Here is a 19,734-nt window from a genome sequence, read left to right as displayed (position 1 = left end):
ATCTAATCCATCCAGTCAAAAGTTCCAGGTTCTCCAAGAAATTGGCCGTCTCTTGGTCTGGGATTCCCCGGCACTGCTGCTGTGTGCAGTCAATGTCCACGGGATCATCATTCTTGGAACACCGTTGTTGATGGGTGACATGTTTCTCCAAGTAGTAATCCATCTCCTGGCTGTCCAAAGCTCTAGCCACCCCCGTGAGTGCGGTGATTGGGTAGGCGAACTTTGGACGGGCACCCCAGTAAATAGCTGAATTTGGCCGCGTTGGCATTCCATCACCTCCATCACCATCTGGTTTGGGCTGCACCGGCTCTTCCTTCGGTTGAGTTCCATTGTTGGGTTCTTCCTCATGGTCCGACATCTCGGCACAAGGGGGTAGGTGATGAGATTTGACTTACTGTCAGGAACTGACAGTAGCAACAAGAGTTCTAAAAGAAAGCTTTATTGCATAGCAGTTCAGGATCCTAGACGTCTCCAAGTCAAATCTAATTGATAGTTGAAATGCATCCCCTTTTTACACAAATTCTCCTGCCCAAACACAGCTGAGTTCCCAGAGGCTCGAAGCCCCCTCCTGCAGGTGCCAGTCCGGGTGGAGAGCCAAGGATGATAACAGGTCCGTCTTCAACCTCGAGACCTTCACATAGTCTACTCACAGAGATAATACAGTCTGGCAGAAATGTTACAGTTACTAAATCACTACACAGGCATCTCAGGGTTACATGGTCAAGAATATACTGGCACCCAGATACAAGATGGAGTCACTCCGGTCAAGCATAAATCATGGTAATAATCAGGAGATTCTGACAGCCAAGAAGCTTCACCTGCGTCCCGGGTGCCCCAGCCCTCTGCCTTGGCTTAGCTGCCGGGAGACTGAAAAAGATCTGAGGCCATTGTAGCCTCCACAGATTGGTTTACTAGACTTCAATGCCCCCAAGGGGACTATCAAAGTAGGTGTGTGGATTTCTTGCGTAGAATCCCCTATCCTGACATTCGTAGTTAATTAGCCAGTGATCCTACTGCACCGCCATCTTGCCACATGTCCCCAGCCATGCTACTCTTGAGATTTCCACCTCCCTAGATAAGCAGGCATCAAAGATCACACCCAATTTTCTGGCTTAGGTAGCAACCAACAGTTGAACCCTGTCCAGACAGGGCAGATTCGCTTCCTCATTTGGACCTTTACTACCCAGCCATAGGAGCTCTGTCTTGTTTCAGACGGCTGTGCTTGAGGCATCCCATCACTGTTTCCAGGCATCTGGCAAAGTTCTTTGGGAGTGTATCCGGGCAGCCATCCATCAGGAAGTATAGCTGGGTTTCATCTGCATATTGGTGGAACCCAAGCCTGAACCTCTGAACCAGCTGGGAAAGAGAAGAAGAAGATATGGATTTTACATCTGCATGAATTGTTGAGAGTATCTCACCTCGAGGCATTCCAGAGTGGAGGTGAACTTGGTGTGAATGTTTCTCCCAAACAGCTACCCTTTGTCTACAACTCTGGAGAAAGGAGACCAGCCATTGGAAGGCTCTTCCCCCTATTCCTGCATTGGTGAGGTGGTGAGCTAAAACCTCATGGTTGACTATGGCAAATGCTACCATGAGATCTACCTCTGTTCAGTAGTCTCCGTACGACATCTGTCAGGGTGACCTGCAGGGTGACCTCAGACAGGGTGACACGCAGGGTGATCTCAGACAACTGAGAGCACGTGGAGAGACCAGGTGAAGCTATTGTGCTGACTGGGTGAGGTGATTACTGGGTGATTGCTGGGAGGATTAAAAAGGGCTGCTCCTCGCCAGAGGCAGAGCTCAGACAACTGAGAGCACCTGGAGAGAGCTACTGGGGAGAGTTGCTGCTGACCAGGTGAGGCTATTGTGCTGACTGGGTGAGGTGATTGCTGGGTAATTGTTGGGAGGCTTAAAAAGGGCTGCTCCTCGCCAGAGGCAGAGCTCAGACAACTGAGAGCACCTGGAGAGAGCTACTGGGGAGAGTTGCTGCTGACCAGGTCAGGCTATTGTGCTGCCTGGGTGAGGTGATTGCTGGGTAATTGTTGGGAGGATTAAAAAGGGCTGCTCCTCGCCAGAGGCAGAGCTCAGACAACTGAGAGCACGTGGAGAGAGCTACTGGGGAGAGTTGCTGCTGACCAGGTGAGGCTATTGTGCTGCCTGGGTGAGGTGATTGCTGGGTAATTGTTGGGAGGATTAAAAAGGGCTGCTCCTCACCAGAGAGACAAAGGGCTCTTGTCCTGTGGCTCTTAGCCTGGGGTTCTTGGCCGAGCAATTAGAATCAGTAGATTATATTTCCCTAGTACTTCCACTGCCTAGAAATTACAATGGACCTCCAGGACACTCATCCCATCATTTGCAGTGAGTGTGACATGATTGCCTTCCTCCCAGAAAACAAGATGGACTATATCTGCCCCAAATGTAAGGTGGTAAGACTTTTGGAGGAAAGAATTAGGGGATTATTACTCTGACCCAAAGTAAGAAAGGGGAGGAGTTCATAGACAGAGCCGTGCAACTCAGAATAAAGAGGATACAACCAGTGCTGAAGAGGATAAGGAGATTGACCTCACTACGGAGCCTGTGCAGACAGTTCGGAAAAAGACTCAACGGCGTAGAGCGAGACAGTTCTTGGGGCCTTTGGAACTCCAGAATAGATTTCAGGCCCTTGCAGAGGAGATGCAAGGGTCAACGAGGGAAGAGGTCCCAAAACAAAGTCTAAGACAAAGAGAAGAGGCCATGGGGATAGAAGGAAATGGTGTTGAGAAATCTACGGATCGCTACCCATTTGTGATGGTCCATGTGGGAACGAATGACATGTCCCTGAATACCATCACTCCTATTAAAAAAGACTATCAAGATCTGGGGAGGAAGCTCAAGCAAATGGGGGCACAAGTGGTATTCTCTTCAATCTTGCCTGTCAAGGGAAGAGGAATGCGTCGGGAGAGGAAGATAATGGAGATGAATCAGTGGCTACGTAGTTGGTGCCGGCAGGAGAGATTTGGTTTCTGGGACAATGGGATAGGCTTTCTTGAGGAAGGCCTACTAGCACCTGATGGACTGCACTTATCGAAGCTGGGGAAGAATGTGTTTGGCAGGAACCTGGGGAGATTCATCAGGAGAGCTTTAAACTGAAGCCACAAGGGGAAGGAGACGATCAACATGGGGAGTGTAAGGAAGGAGAACGATGATCTAGATGAGGGGGTGGACGTTTTTCACAGTCAGAGTAGTTCAGCAGTGGAATAGGCTGCCTAAGGAGGTGGTGAACTCCCCCTCACTGGCAGTCTTCAAGCAAAGGCTGGATACACACTTTTCTTTGGATGCTTTAGGATGCTTTGGGCTGATCCTGCGTTGAGCAGGGGTTTGGACTAGATGCCCTCTATGGCCCCTTCCAACTCTATGATTCTATGATTCTATGATTTTCCACCCCATGGCAAGGCTGGAATCCAGACTAGAAGTGATCCAACCCTACTGTAACCTGCTACCCCTCCGCCTTCACAGAATCAGCGTGTCTGTCAGACGGCTATCTAGCCTCTGTTTGAAAAGAGATGGCTGTCCATCAGCAGATATAACTGGGTGTCATCAGCATATTGATAGTGTCCCAGCCCAAAACCTTAGGGGTACATGTTGATGTTGAACAACATCAGAGATTTTGCAAGTCAGGGCATATTGCTTGGAGGTACTCTTCCCTATTTCCACCCTCTGTTTGTGACACTGGAGAAAGAATTGTAGCTATTTTAGGGCTGTGCATTGTATCCCTCTGTCAACTAAGCATTGGACGAATAGCCCATGGTCTACAGCAGTGGTCCCCAACCCCCAGTACTACGACCACTCCCGGTTCGTAGATCAGTCGGTACCGGGCCTCGGCTACTCTTTGTCCTCCTCCCCGGCTGCTGCTTCGGGGGCTCCCCTGGCACTCTGCCACCAGCTCACCTTTGGTGCTCTCCAGTGGTTGCCATGGCTGGGGCTCCCCCTCAGCGTGGCACTGTGCAGCTGCTGCTGGCAGCACCCCCCAGGGGGCAGCGGGAAGTCAGGGGCACTGGCGGGAAAGCAAGTGGAGGAGGGGCTCAGGCGGCGACATCCCTCGGCAAAAGACTCCCCCCCCCCTCCGGGCCTCAGTAAAATTGTCAAGCATTGACCAGTCCCCGGTGATAAAAAGGTTGGGGACCACTGGTCTACAGTGTTCAATGCTGCTTTAAGATCTAATAGAATAAGCAGCACTGACCCTCCTAGGTCCAGCTTCCTCTTTAGATTTTCTGTGAGACTCAAGTCGTCTCCACCGTTTGGCTAGGCCTGAAGCTCGATTCGAAATGATCAGTCCCCTCTTTTTTTTTTTGTTAATTACATTTTATCCTACTTGGTTGCAAATTGAAATACAAAATAAAATACTTATGGGTGAGTTCTCATCTGGAACTGAATACAGGCATAATGGACTAGCTGTCGTCTCCTTTCTATCTAATTACTTTTCCTGGTTCTTAAAGGTTTAAAAACCAGGGGGGGAAATTCTGATGCTGGTGCTGATATCCTTTTAAAATACCTAGCATAGTTTGGAGCTGTGTAAACCTCTTTTTAAAAAACACATACATTTTCCAGTGATTCAAATGGGTAGCTGTGTTGGTCTGAAGTAGCACAATAAAATCAGAGTCCAGTACCACCTTTAAGACCAACAAAGACTACAGCACTCAAAAGCTAATACCTTGAATAAATCTTTGTTGGTCTTAAAGGTGCTACTGGACTTTGATTTTATTGTACATTTTCCAATGGATAGCCTTGTTGGTCTCAAGTAGCACAACAAAATTTGAGTCCAATGGCATCTTTAAGAACAACTAAGATTCATTCAATGCACAGTTGTTACTTCAGTTGTTACTTACTTTGTGCCCTGAATGGATTTGTCAGTCCAAAAGTCCTTAGGTGTTAGCATGTTTCTTGGGGAGATGCTGGTTGTGGCTTTTCTGTGCTTCGGTGGAATCTCAGCAGCCTGACTAGGCTCGTAGTTTTTAGTTTACTGAATGGAGGGGGCTCAAGGCTACCTTTCTTCAGGTAAGCAGAGAAGTTGACCAGGAAATTTTTGTTGCTTACTCAGATGGCCAGAGTTACCCTGTCTTTTGCTGAGATCATAAACCAATGACTTACTTTACAATGACTACAACGACTAAAGACTACCTTACAATGTCCTCTCCTTGGTGTGGGTCAAAGAGCATGGTTTTATGCGTAGATCTCCCAGTTCACAGTCAAAGAAGCAGTCACATGCAAGAGGGAGAAGACTTGGACCAGTCCATAGTGCTGGAGAATAATAGAATCTTAGAATCATAGAGTTGGAAAGGACCTCCAGCCTCCAGAAATCCAGCCTGGAGGTGACCGTTGCATGGATCACTGTGGCTAGGTGTTCTGGGGTAAAGTAGGGCGCTAGTAGCTTGGCTTGACGGAGATGGAAGAATGCCAGCTGTGCTACCTTCGTGATCTGGGCTTCCATTGTGAGGGAAGCATCCAGGATCACACCCAGGTTCCTGGGGGAGTGAGCCATCCAGGGTGGGCAGGCGTCCTTCCTCACATGGGCCCTTCTTACCCAGCCACAGGATTGAGCTTCAGGCGACTCTGCTTGAGCCATCTCGTCACTGCTTCCAGGCAGCTGGCTAATTTTCTGGGGGAGAGTGAGGGCGGCCATCCATCAGGAGGAAGAGCTGGGTGTCATCCGCATACTGATGGCAACCCAGCCCAAACGTCCGTACCAGTTGTGCGAGAGGGCGCATGAAAATGTTGAATAGAATACGAGAGAGGACCACTCCCTGTAGGACTCCACAAGTAAGTTGTCGGTGGTCTGATGTTCTCTCTCCTATTGCAACCCTCTGTCCACGATCCCGGAGGAAGGAGATCAGCCATTAGAGGTCTGTCCCTCGTATTCCGGCATCAATGAGGCAGCGAGCTAGAAGCTCATGATCAACTGTTTTGAACGTTGCTGAGAGATCTAGTAATATCAGCAGTGCCAGCCCGCCTCGGTCCTTGTGGCTGTGAACAGATTATCGGGGTTTGAATGTAGTGTCTACTTCAAATGCGTACCCCCTGCCCCTGATAAAGGAACTGTTGGGACAGAGAACCGCACTCAAAGAGTTGTTGTCAATGGTGTTTCATCAGACTGGAGGGAGGTGAGTAGCGGGGTACCTCAGGGCTCGGTGCTCGGCCTGGTACTTTTTAACATATTTATTAATGATCTAGATGAGGGGGTGGAGGGACTACTCATCAAGTTTGCAGATGACACCAAATTGGGAGGACTGGCAAATACTCCGGAAGATAGAGACAGAGTTCAACGAGATCTGAACACAATGGAAAAATGGGCAAATGAGAACAAGATGCAATTTAATAAAGATAAGTGTAAAGTTCTGCATCTGAGTCAGAAAAATGAAAAGCATGCCTACTGGATGGGGGATATGCTTCTAGGTAACACTGTGTGTGAACGAGACCTTGGGGTACTTGTGGATTGTAAACTAAACATGAGCAGGCAGTGTGATGCAGCGGTAAAAAAGGCAAATGCTATTTTGGGCTGTATCAACAGGGGCATCACATCAAAATCACAAGATATCATAGTCCCATTGTACAGAGGAGAGCGACGAGGATGATCTGGGGCCAAGGGACCAAGCCCTATGAAGATAGGTTGAGGGACTTGGGAATGTTCAGCCTGGAGAAAAGGAGGTTGAGAGGGGACAGGATAGCCCTCTTTAAGTATTTGAAAGGTTGTCACTTGGAGGAGGGCAGGATGCTGTTTCTGTTGGCTGCAGAGGAAAGGACGTGCAGTAATGGGTTTAAAGTACAAGTACAACAATATAGGCTAGATATCAGGAAAAAATGTTTCACAGTCAGAGTAGTTCAGCAGTGGAATAGGCTGCCTAAGGAGCTCCCCCTCACTGGCAGTCTTCAAGCAAAGGTTGGATACACACTTTTCTTGGATGCTTTAGGATGCTTTGGACTGATCCTGCGTTGAGCAGGGGGTTGGACTAGATGGCCTCTATGGCCCCTTCCAACTCTATGATTCTATGATTCTATAAGATGGGGGAGACTTGTCTTGGCAGTATCATGTGCGAAAAGGATCTAGGAGTCTTAGTAGACCATACATTGAACATGAGTTAGCAGTGTGACTCGGTGGCTAAAAAGGCAAATGGGATTTTGGTCTGTATCAAACTGAGTATCGTGTCCAGATCACGGGAGGTGATGGTACCACTTTATTCTGCTCTGGTTCGGCCTCACTTGGAGTACTGTGTTCGGTTTTGGCCACCCAAGGGGATCTGATAGCCATCTTCAAGTATTTTAAAGGCTGCCACATAGAGGATAGAGCAGAGTTGTTTTCTCTTGCCCCAGAGGGAGAGACCAGAACCAATGGAACAATACTGACATAAAAATTGTTTCTCTGCAGCTTCCCCTCCCCATTTCTTTCTAGACAATTAGTACAAAATCTACATCTTCCTCCATATAACTCTAAAAAGAAACAGGTTGGAGACAGTATTTAAAATAAATGGAAACCAAAAATTCAGAGGAACTAACATATAACATAGTAGATGTGCCAATACATTTTTGTAGTGCTGTTGTGTAATAGCAATTACTGGTCTGTGTGGTTTTTTTTAAAGAACTCGCAAAAATCTTTGTTGAGAGAAAGGTGAGTGGGAAAGGCTGACAGTGCGGAAACTGAGCCAGTGAGAATGAGTCTGTTGAAGCTGGAAAAATCAATCTAGTTCTTCCACTCATTGTGATAATGCACTTGGACTCCACTCTTTCTAAAAATAACATTTACTTATTTCTTAATTTTTTTTTACATGCCACTCTCGAATGGCTCGTGGCAGGTTCCAAAGTCTATATAAAATCCCCAATAAAACTTCCCTTAAAACCCCAGACTTAAAATACAATCAGGAAAATGAATTAAATGTGATAAGATATGGCAGGAAAAAAGACACCAAATTCTGTACTAAATCAATCCTGTTCCCCTCCCCCACGATACAATCTCAAAGGGCAGATGAATCCTGGGGCTGCCACACAGATCCTTAAAGGGGGGTCATAGAGATCTTCCTTAGCGCACCGGCCTCAACCATAGACCTGGTGAAAGAGCTCCAGTTTGCAGGCCCTGCAGAATGTTGGAAGCCAAAAAGGCCCTGCCCCTAGTTGAGGCCAGGCGTGCTTCCCTGGGGCTGGGAATGACCAACAAATTTATACCCACAGAGTATAAAGCCCTGCGGGGGGCATAGTGTGACAGGCTGTCCCTCAGATATGTCGGTCCCAGACCGCAAAGGGCTTTAAAGTTTAATGCCAAAACCATAAACCGGATCCGGGCTGCAACTGGCAGCCAATGCAACCACCTCAGCACCAGCTGGATATGGGCCTTCCAAGGTGTTCCTGTGAGGACCCTAGCAGCTGCATTTTGAACCAGCTGCAATTTTCAGATCAAGCCCAAGGGCAGGCCCATGTAGAGTAAGTTACAGCAATCTATTCTGGAGGTGACCATTGCATTGATCACTGTGGCCAGATATTTGGAGGATAGGTAGGGTGCTAGTAGCTGAGCTTGGCAAAGATGGAAAAATGCCAGGCTAGCTACCCTCTTGACCTGTGCTTCCAAAGTTAATGAGGCATTGATGGTCACCCCCAAGTTCCTCGCCTGGGATGCGATGGTCAGTTGCATCCCTGCCAAGGTGCGTAAATGCACTTCCTGATCCGTCCCCTTACCTCCCAGCCACAGGACCTCCGCCTTGGAGGGGTTGAGTTTCAGCCAACTCTGCTCGAGCCATTCAACTGCGGCTTCCAAACATCTGGGAAATGGTTCCAAGGGAGAGTCCAGGCGGCCGTCCATGACAAGATACAGGTGGGTATCATCTGCATATTGATGACAGCCCAGCCCGAAACTCTGCACCAGCTGGGCCAGAGGATGCATAAAGATGTTGAGCAGCGTGGGAGAGAGTACCGAATCCTGAGGGACCCCAAAAGGGAGTTGATAAGAGCTTGATAACTCTTTCCCCCACTGCCACTCTCTGGGTCTGGTTATGGAGAAAGGAGTGTATTCAGCTGAGAGCTGTGCCCCATATCCCATCCCAGCAAGGTGGTGAGCCAGCAGTCCACGGTTGACCACATCAAACACGACCAACAGATTTAACAGAACAAGCAAGGCCAATCTGCCTCGATCCAGCCGGCAACGGAGATCATCCATCAAGGTGACCAACACCATCTCCACCCCGTGGCCATTACAGAAGCCAGACTGATATGGATAAAGCACCAAAGTTTCCTCCAGGAATGCCAGGAGCTTGTCCACCATGGCCCTTTCAACTACCTTGCCCAGAAATGCTAGATGCGAGACTGGTTGGCAGCTGGCCGCATCAAAACATTTAAGTATCTAGGTGTTACCTTCCAGTATAACCAGAAATGGAGCTCCCACTGCCAACAAGCTATCAATCTGGCCAAATCCTCATCTTCCTTGATAAAACAGTTCTTTTTCTCTGCAAAAGGTAACCAATTTATTCCTGCAGCAATTAAAATTTTTAATGCCAAGGTGATGTCCCAGCTCCTGTTTGGATGCCCCTTATGGGTTCCTGCCTTTAACAAATCTATTGTGGGTGTTCAATCTGCTTTCTAGAGGCAAATTGCAGGGGTTCCCAACTGTGTCTCCTACCATGCCATTTGCGCAGAATTTGGCCAAATTAGCGTAGAGACAAGGGCCTGGATAGCTACTTTTAAATTCTGGGTCAGACTGTTTTTTAGAATAGAAACTGGCAGCCTTTAAACTTGTCTAAAAAGTGACCCTCTTAAATTTCAATGGTTCCAGGCTATTGAACAAATATTAGTCTCCATTGGCATCGATCTGAACTCCCTACTACCTCTGGAAGAAAAATGTATCTTCCGGATTATTAAACAGAGAATATTAGACCATGAGCAGCAGGAACTCATACCTACCCAGCCTCGAGTCTGCTCACCAGCATTCTTTGGCATCACTATGCAGAGAAATATTATGCCTACATATTTGCATCTCCTTGAAGTTCCAACCCTGAGAAGAGCTTTTCTCCTGGCACGAATGAATGGTTTCCCCTCAAAGGTCTTAGAGGGAAGATTCCACCGTATCCCATACCATGCGAGACTCTGTCCGTGTGGTTCGGGCTGCCCTGACTCTGTCTCACACATTTTGTTAGATTGCCCCTTATATGAGCAGTGTCGGGATGACAGCTTTGTTGCTTTGCTGGGAAACAAGCCTTCTTTTGTAAAAGATGGCAGCTCGGCCAGACGCTGGGGCTTAGAGCTCCGCCTGGTCATTGGACTATGAGCGCTCCTGGCTTATGGAGCGTTCTCCCCCTTGCTGTTTTTGGGGGCTGGGGGTTAGTTTTTTCCTTCCCCCCCTCTGTTGGGAGAGCAGTCTGATGCTTATCGGCAGCAGAACGGAAGAAAAAGGGACCTGAAGGAGAAGGGCTGTGGTGGCCGCACGTGCCAGTTCCAGCACCGGACTTGCGTTGGATGCCTCCCCGGCGAGAGTCATCACTGCAGGGGGAAGGAGACCAACGTGAGCCGGGAGGCGCATTGGAGCAGGCCGCGGCAGGGGCCCCAATGCCGAGGGTCCCTGCGGGAGTTCCTATGCCCCCCCTTTTGGATTGCCTGCTCCTCCTCTGTGTCTCGGCGTTTTTCAGCGTACTTCAGACCCGGCGCTCCCCAGTGGGTCCCCCCCCGCCTGGCTTAGGGTGAGGAGGGGCAGAAGACCGATCACCTACCAGGTTGAAGTTGGCGGCACAGCAAAAGAATCATTCCCCTACCCGGGCCCCAGGCTGAAGCTTGCTGGTGGGGCTGAAAAATCACGGCTGCGGCAAACGCTTGGGGCTGGAGTCCAGTGGTTGTGGCAGAGGTTCATCCCGCGGACAGTGAGAGGCCCCTTGGGCCAGCCCCTTTGCGCGCGGTTCGATTGCTGGAGTCCCGGGCGGTTCCTTCCCCGGTTGGATGGTAACCTTGAGGACGAGGAGGACTGTGGTGCTGCTGCTTTAAGAACTCAGCCGAAACTGGAGGAGTGGAGAATTGTGTCTCTTGGGAACAACCAGTGGTGACTGAGATATTGGCCAGAGCAAGGATTCTGAGTTTTAGTGCTCGCCTCCCTTGCACCATCTGCCAACAGGCAAGAGTTGGTGGATGAGGTGAAGGAGGTGGGGACCCTAGGGGGAAGTGACCATGTCCTCATAGAATTCCTTTTGAGATGGGGAGCCAAGGAAGCTTGTAGCCAGACGCGGATGTTGGATTTTCGTAGGGCAAACTTTAATAAACTCAGAGACATGATGAGTGTCATACCATGGACGAGAATGCTGGAAGGGAAGGGAGCATGTGAAGGGTGGGCGCTACTCAAACAAGAGCTATTGCATGCTCAATCAATGACTATTCCAGAAATACGAAAACACTGCAGGAGCTCTAAGAAGCCTATTTGGATGAACAGAGAACTTCAAGAGGAACTAAGAAAGAAAAGGAAAATGTTCAGGAAATGGAGGGAAGGACAGAGCTCTAAAGAAGAGTACCTACAGGTTACTAGGCACTGTAGATCAATCATCAGAAAGGCCAAAGCTGAGAGTGAGCTAAGATTGGCCAGGGAAGCCCATTGTAAGAAGAAAAGATTTTTCAGTTATGTGAGGAACAAACGTAAAGTCAAGGAGGCAATAGGCTCACTGTTGAGTGCAGATGGACAAACTCTAACGAAAGATGCAGAGAAAGCAGAAAGGCTTAGTGCCTATTTTACATCAATTGTATTTCCACAGGTCAAAGTGTTTAGGCACATCTAGAGATGGCTGTAGCCAAAGGATAGTGTCCGGGGGGCAGGTTAACATGGATAGAGAGGTTGTCGAGAGACATTTAGCTTCACTGGATGAGTTCAAATCCCCTGGTCCAGATGAAATGCACCCGAGAGTACTCAAAGAACTTTCCAGAGATCTTGCACAGCCCTTGTCCATCATCTTCGGAACCTCTTTAAGGACTGGAGATGTCCCAGAGGACTGGAAAAGAGCAAACGTTATTCCGATCTTCAAAAAAGGGAGGAAGGATGACCCAGGAAACTACAGACCAGTGAGTCTGACCTCTGTTGTGGGGAAGATAATGGAGCAGATATTAAAGGGAGCGATCTGCAAACATCTGGAGGACAATTTGGTGTTCCAAGGAAGTCAGCATGGATTTGTCTCCAACAGGTCCTGCCAGACCAACCTAGTTTCCTTTTTTGACCAAGTAACAGGTTTGCTGGATCGGGGAAATTCGGTTGATGTCATTTACTTGGATTTTAGTAAAGCTTTTGACAAGGTTCCCCATGATGTTCTGATGGATAAGTTGAAGGACTGCAATCTGGATTTTCAGATAGTTAGGTGGATAGGGAATTGGTTAGAGAACCGCACTCAAAGAGTTGTTGTCAATGGTGTTTCATCAGACTGGAGAGAGGTGAGTAGCGGGGTACCTCAGGGCTCGGTGCTCGGCCCGGTACTTTTTAACATATTTATTAATGATTTAGATGAGGGGGTGGAGGGACTACTCATCAAGTTTGCAGATGACACCAAATTGGGAGGACTGGCAAATACTCCGGAAGATAGAGACAGAGTTCAACGAGATCTGAACACAATGGAAAAATGGGCAAATGAGAACAAGATGCAATTTAATAAAGATAAGTGTAAAGTTCTGCATCTGGGTCAGAAAAATGAAAAGCATGCCTACTGGATGGGGGATACGCTTCTAGGTAGCACTGTGTGTGAACGAGACCTTGGGGTACTTGTGGATTGTAAACTAAACATGAGCAGGCAGTGTGATTCAGCGGTAAAAAAGGCAAATGCCATTTTGGGCTGTATCAACAGAGGCATCACATCAAAATCACAAGATGTCATAGTCCCATTGTATACGGCACTGGTCAGACCACACCTGGAGTACAGTGTGCAGTTCTGGAGGCCTCACTTCAAGAAGGACGTAGATAAAATTGAAAGGGTACAGAGGAGAGCGACGAAGATGATCTGGGGCCAAGGGACCAAGCCCTATGAAGATAGGTTGAGGGACTTGGGAATGTTCAGCCTGGAGAAAAGGAGGTTGAGAGGGGACATGATAGCCCTCTTTAAGTATTTGAAAGGTTGTCACTTGGAGGAGGGCAGGATGCTGTTTCTGCTGGCTGCAGAGGAGAGGACACGCAGTAATGGGATTAAACTTCAAGTACAACGATATAGGCTAGATATCAGGAAAAAGTTTTTCACAGTCAGAGTAGTTCAGCAGTGGAATAGGCTGCCTAAGGAGGTGGTGAGCTCCCCCTCACTGGAAGTCTTCAAGCAAAGGTTGGATACACACTTTTCTTGGATGCTTTAGGATGCTTAGGGCTAATCCTGCGTTGAGCAGGGGGTTGGACTAGATGGCCTGTATGGCCCCTTCCAGCTCTATGATTCTATGATTCTATGATCTGGTGGCAGAAGGCTGAATTTCATCTCATTGAGAGAGGAATGATAATTGGGAGCTAGGTTCAGCTGAATTATGTGGGGACGAGCTGGGGGGGCAGAGAGAACCCCTGAGATAGGCGGGATCTCACCCCATGGTGGTGCACACCTCTTCAGCTGTTAGATTAGGGTGGGGGAGGGGGAGGGTGGTGACAGAGTTAGTGGAGTCGGGAGGGTTAGGGAGGGTTAGTGCAGTTGGGGAGGAGGTGGGACTTAGCATAGGAGTTAGGATTGACGTCCTCTCTCAAGGGGGGCACATGGAGAGGGTGGGTCGCCTGGGAGAGATGGCAGATGCTGGGCCAGGGGCGCTATGGCTGGGGGAGGAGGTTGGACAAGAGAAGGGGTGGGAGCACTGGTGTCCCGCATAGGACCTGGCGGTGGAGACACGGCTGGCGCCCTGGGTGTGCTCGATCCCCTTCTAACCTCCGTCCCATCCCCAGGGCTGTGAGGGTGGAGGCTAGGGAGTGTCCGATCTTGGTCTAGTGCAATGCAAGGTCGATTAAAAACAAGACCTCCACTCTGCAGCACTTCTTTGCAGAGTCGGGGGCGGACCTTGCTTGCGTGACCGAGACCTGGGTGAGGGAGGGGGAGTCGGTGGCCTTGAAAGAACTGGCCCCCCCAGGATTTTCGGTCCTACACCAATCTCGAACCCATAAGAGGGGAGGGGGGGTGGCAATTCTGGCCCGGGAGACTCTCGCCTGCAGGGCTCTCCCGGTGCCGGAAATCAGTGGAGTGGAGTGTGTCGGTATTGGGTGCGGCTCGGTCGAGAGCGCAGCCATCTGGCTGGTATACCGTCCACCCAATGCGCCACCAGATGCCCTGCCCCGCCTGCTGAAGGTGGCGGCCGCCTGGGCATTGCAGTTCCCTAGGCTCTTAATCCTGGGTGACTTCAATGTCCACGCGGACTCGCCCACTTCAGGACTTGGTAGGGACCTGGTGTCATCCATGGCGACACTAGGGCTCTCACAATTTGTTGCCGGTCCCACTCATCACGCCGGCCACACGCTTGACTTGATTTTCATGCCGGGATAGAGGTGGTTCTGGAGCCAGCTTTGGCTGTGCCATGGTCAGGCCACTATGCCCTGCGGGCCCGGCTTGGGATGCCACCCCCTCCCCAGTTGTTCGGCGGGCGCACTTTTGCCCGCCCGCGGAGACTCATGGATCCAATTGGTTTCCAGAATGCTCTGCGGGACCCGATGCCTCCTGGCAACTCACTGGCGGCGTTAGTAGAGGACTGGCAGTCCCGTCTGACAGCCGCTATAGATGAGATTGCTCCTAAGCGTCCTCTGTGCCCTCGACTCAAACGGGCCCCCTGGTACACGGGGGTGCTCCGGGAAAAGAAGAGGGAGGTGAGACAACTAGAGGGAGTGTGGCGGAAGACTCGCGACGAAGCTGCAAGAACATCTTATCGCACGCTTATGAGGGCGTATGAGATGGCGGTGAAAGTGGCAAAGCGAGAGTTCTTCGCCACGGAAATCGTGTCCGCAAGCTCTCTCCCGGCCCAATTATTTATGGTAGTTAGATCCCTCACCGCCCTTCAGGGGCGCCAAAATATTAGTCAATTGGCACTTGGCTGCGAGGCATTAGCGAGCTTTTTTGCGGATATAGTCTTGTCGGTTCGCCGTGACCTCCCTGTCCCAATTAATACAGTAAACGAACTGGAGACCTGTTGGCCGTCTTTGGCAGTGAGGTTTGATGGCTTCAGACAGCTCTCCTCTTCCGAAGTGGACAAGTTGCTGGGGTCGGTCAGGGCGACCACCTGCCCCCTTGATCCCTGTCCCTCTTGGCTTCTCAAGGGGAGCGGAAAGAGGATAGGAGGCCAACTCAGGGATATTATCAACCTTTCCCTGAGTTCCAGGGAATTCCCTGAGCGGCTGAAGGAGGCAGTGGTTCGCCCTCTCCTGAAAAAAACAACGCTGAACCCGCAGGACCCTGCCAACTACCGCCTGGTGTCGCACCTAGCGTTCCTGGGCAAGGTGGTGGAAAGGGCTGCGGTGGACCAGCTCCTAGCTTTCTTGGATGAAACTTCGGCGCTCGATCCATATCAGTCTGGCTTCTGCCTTGGGCACGGGGTGGAGACGGTGTTGGTCGCCCTGCTGGATGATCTCCGTCGCCAGCTGGATAGAGGCGGGTCAGCCGTGCTGGTCCTTCTGGATCTGTCGGCTGCTTTCAACATCGTGGACCATGAGATATTGGTCCACCGCCTCGCCGGTACGGGGATACGGGGTACAGCCTTGCGCTGCATACTCTCCTTCTTCCAGAACCGGACCCAGAGGGTTGCAGTGGGGGATGAGCTCTCGCGCCTTTATGGACTCCCTTGTGGGGTCCCACAGGGCACAGTTCTCTCCCCCACACTATTTAACATCTTCATGCGCCCTCTGGCCCAGCTGGTACGGAGTTTTGGGTTGGCCTGCCATCAGTACGCTGACGACACCCAGCTCTGTCTCCTCATGGACAGCCACCCAGACTCTCCCCCGGAACCATTCGCCAGATGTTTGGAAGCGGTGACAGAATGGTTTGAGCAGAGTCACCTGAAACTCAACCCCTCCAAGACGGAGGTCCTGTGGCTGGGAAGTAGGGGGCGGGAACAGGAAGCGCATTTACCCACCCTGGCAGGGGCGCATCTTACCATTGCGTCCTAGGCCAGAAACTTGGGTGTGACCATTGAGGCCTCCCTGACTATGGAGGCGCAGGTCAGGAAAGTAGCCGGCCAGGCAATTTCCCATCTTCGCCAAGCTCGGCTACTAGCGCCCTACCTGTCCCCCGAACACCTGGCCACTGTGATCCATGCAATGGTCACCTCCAGATTAGATTTCTGTAACTTCCTCTACGCGGGCCTACCCCTGTCTCTGATCCGGAAACTCCAGCTAGTACAAAATGCAGCTGCTAGGGTCCTCACCGGCACACCTCGGAAGGCCCACATCCAGCCTGTGCTGAGGCAGCTGCACTGGTTACCAATTGCTGTCCGGATCCGGTTCAAGGTTCTGGTTCTAACCTTTAAGGCTTTACGCGGGCTGGGACCCACATACCTGAGGGACCGCCTAGTACCCTATGCCACCCGCAGGGCTCTGCGCTCTGCGAGTGAGAATCTTCTGGTCGTTCTCAGCCCTAGGGAAGCACGCCTAGCCTCGACCAGGGCCAGGGCCTTTTCGGTCCTGGCCCCCACCTGGTGGAATGAGCTACCGGGCGAGCTGCGGGCCCTGCGGGACCTATCAACGTTCCGCAGGGACTGCAAGACGGAGCTCTTCCGCCAGGTCTATGGTTGAGGCTGGGGCTGCTGGGGTACATCGACTGCTCTCCCCTGGGCTTCTTCTTGAACATCATTGACCTCCTTCTGTTCCACCCCCCCCTTTTTAGGAAGGGGGGTAGGAAGGGGATCTTATTATTGTGCCGCCATGTTGTGACATTTTAAAGTCTTTTAATGGGAGTTTTAATGGGGTTTTTAAGACACTGTAACCCGCCACGAGCCATTTGGGAGTGGCAGGAAATAAATCGAAATAATAATAATAATAATAATGATGATGATGATGATGATGATGATGATGATGATGATGATTCTGTAAGTAAATCTATGACCTTGCAATTTCTGCTCTCTGACAAAGACCCAGAGGTAACCATTTTAGTTGCCAGAGTTTTAACTAAGATGCTTTTATAATATGCTGCCTACCTTGTATTTTATCTTTTATAGTTTATTTAATCATTTTAAGATCTGTTTGGTTATGTAACCCCATTTTATTATTTTGTTCAAATTTTAAACCCTATTTTTATTATACATATTTTATGCCAATAAAAGGTGACTGACTGACTGACTGACTGGTTGGCAGCTGGCCGGATCACATGGATCCAGCAATGGTTTCTTAAGGAGAGGGCAGACTACCGTCTCCATGAGCAGCTCAGGGAACTCCCCAGTCGACAGGGATAGTTTGATAGTTTGACAGTTTGATAGGTTTGGAAAATAAGACAGGTTTGGAAAAGAGAATATTAAGGATGCAGAATACCTGGAAATACTGTGATCAGAGAACAATGTTGTTTGGGTACTCCAGAAAAAAAGCGTTCCAATTTAGAAGCCAATGCAGAGAAAGATGATCACGTGGAAGCAAAGACACCATGTACTGGAGGGCTGTCGCTCACAAAATTATCTCTGCTATGAGAACAGAGTAGTTACTAGCATGTCCCTACTTGTGCTGTGAAGTACAAATGGGTCATCGTTTTCCTGTTTTCCTCCAAGGGGGTAGGGGGGCTGTCTTGGCAGTGTACTAGACTCATCTTTTGCAAGGGCTTCTTTAAAGTTGCTCTTGCATCCAGCATTTCATACTCACAACAACCCTGGAAGCTGAATTTGGCTGACAGAGAGTCTCTGCAGTCCTAACCTAGTACTTTAACAGCTCTCTCTCACACACACACGCACACGCACTGTTTTTAAGTTCAGTGTGTGCTTTTTTCCTTTGGTTGACAACCAGGAAAAGTAACCTAGTAATGTTGATCTATAATATGTCTTCCATTTTTTACCCTGCCAGAGTGCAGCTGCTGTAGTTTCATTCTAGTATAATATGAATAATTCATGTTCCTTTAGCAACAGCAGTGAAAGGTCCATTCTCTAAATTATTGATGTCACATTTTATAATGCTACTTGTTAAGTGTATTGATGGTGTTTCTCTTATGGATGTAAGAGAAAATAGTGGATCAGCTCAAAAATATGTAATCCCTTGACGAGCCTTCAAAGGACAACACAGTAATATACTAGGAAGCATTTAAAATGTGCCAAACAGCTGACAGATCATCTAACAAATGTTCTCTAGGAGATTATACCTACGTGTGGGATGGATACAGAAGGGTGGTTTTCAGTGAATGGTTGGAAGTATTTGGTTAAATGGCATCATAGTGGCTCTTATCAACTGTATCCAGGTAATACCTTCAGTAATTCTGCAGATGGACTTTTATTTTAGAAATTTAGTACAATTGTGCTGAAATTTTCACTTTAATTAACTTTGCATGGAAAATTCCATTTTGAAAGAGTATTAACTGTTCAATCTTGTGCAGAGTTGCTCCAGTCTAACCCCACTAAAATCAATGGATTTAGACTGGAATAATTCTACAAGATTCTGCTTTTATATTTTGAACAAGGTCATTTAAATCAGAATGTTTTAAATGCTCTCATAATCAATAATTTCTTCTATTTTATTAAATAAAATTGTAGTTTAAAAAATGTGTAAATAGAAAAATCTGCTGAATTTGAGAGTACATGCAGTGACAGATCTTCCACTCCTCATCTTTATTCATAATGATTGTGGAACTGTTTCTCACATTAGATAATGGGATTTATTGTTCTCTGTGTATAAATTACTTTTTAAATCATTTTAGAATGATTTTGGTTTTTTGCTTCTGCTCAGGTACAAATATAGAATAAAATTTAAAATTTAAGAACAGACAGGTGCCAGGATGGGACCTGCTCATCTCAAAACTGACCTTCCCCCGTAGGTTTTCAACAGAAGTAATTCATAGTGGGACAAAGTGGTTATGCAGGCAGCTCTTTAAAATGCTCCCCCCCTGTTTTATATTTAATTGGCACAATTCACATTATGGTATGGGTCATGCTGTTTGTCTTTTGTGTGTAGCGAGGAGACTGCAGACAAGGAATATAAGAGCACCAAGAACACCCCTTGAGGGCTCTTGGGGGTGGAGATCTGTTTTTGGGATTGTTATTTGTGAACTGCAGGGAGGCTCTGCCATAGAGCGAACTGAGGCAGCTGCCTGCTTCAGCCTCATAAGAGTTTAGGGTTATCTTGTTGTTTTGCATTATGTTGAGCCAGTGTTGGTTGTGGGGGGGGGGGCAAAATGTCAGTTTTTCAAGTAAATGAATCAGAGTGAGAGCACACTTTTGGAGGAGATGCACAAAGGTGGTTTAGCAGCTTGTTGGCTGGGTGGCGTTTCCTGCATTCAATGAGGCACAGCCAAGAAAGTTCAAAGTTCTGTATATGCAAAGGAAAGGAAAAAAGTAACAGTAAATGTGAAAATTTGAAAATAGTTAACTCTTGTTCATTTAATACGTTACATTATTATTATTATTATTATTATTATTATTATTATTATTATTATTATTATTATTATTATTATTATTATTATTATTATAATATTTATATACCACCCTCACCGAGGACTCAGGGCAGTTTACAGAAAACAGGGAGGATTCAATTAACACATGGTAATAGGTAACAATAACAGCAGTAATGTTATAACAATAATATTTAACATGATAATAACAATGATACATAAAATAGAAATTGTAAGAGCCTCAGCT

General features: G+C 48.4%; 1 protein-coding gene across 11 annotated transcripts in view; it reads left to right on the top strand.

Moving 5' to 3' along the window:
* Nucleotides 1–19,734, top strand: part of RGS12 (regulator of G protein signaling 12) — a 219,745-nt gene that overhangs the window by 107,072 nt on the left and 92,939 nt on the right. Inside the window, exon 1 of one of the 11 annotated variants that reach the window (XM_077302466.1) lies at nt 18,215–18,341. The exons of the other annotated variants lie outside the window; for them this stretch is intronic. Coding sequence (XP_077158581.1) covers nt 18,257–18,341 — 85 coding nt within the window. The 5' untranslated portion in view covers nt 18,215–18,256. Of the gene's footprint in view, nt 1–18,214; nt 18,342–19,734 lie in introns of those variants that run through there. 11 annotated transcript variants of the gene reach the window in all.

Source organism: Paroedura picta, chromosome 10 (assembly GCF_049243985.1).
Source record: "Paroedura picta isolate Pp20150507F chromosome 10, Ppicta_v3.0, whole genome shotgun sequence".
NCBI lineage: Eukaryota > Metazoa > Chordata > Lepidosauria > Squamata > Gekkonidae > Paroedura > Paroedura picta.
The sequence above is the reverse complement of the archived record's forward strand: the minus strand, read 5'-3'. Positions and strand labels throughout refer to the sequence as shown.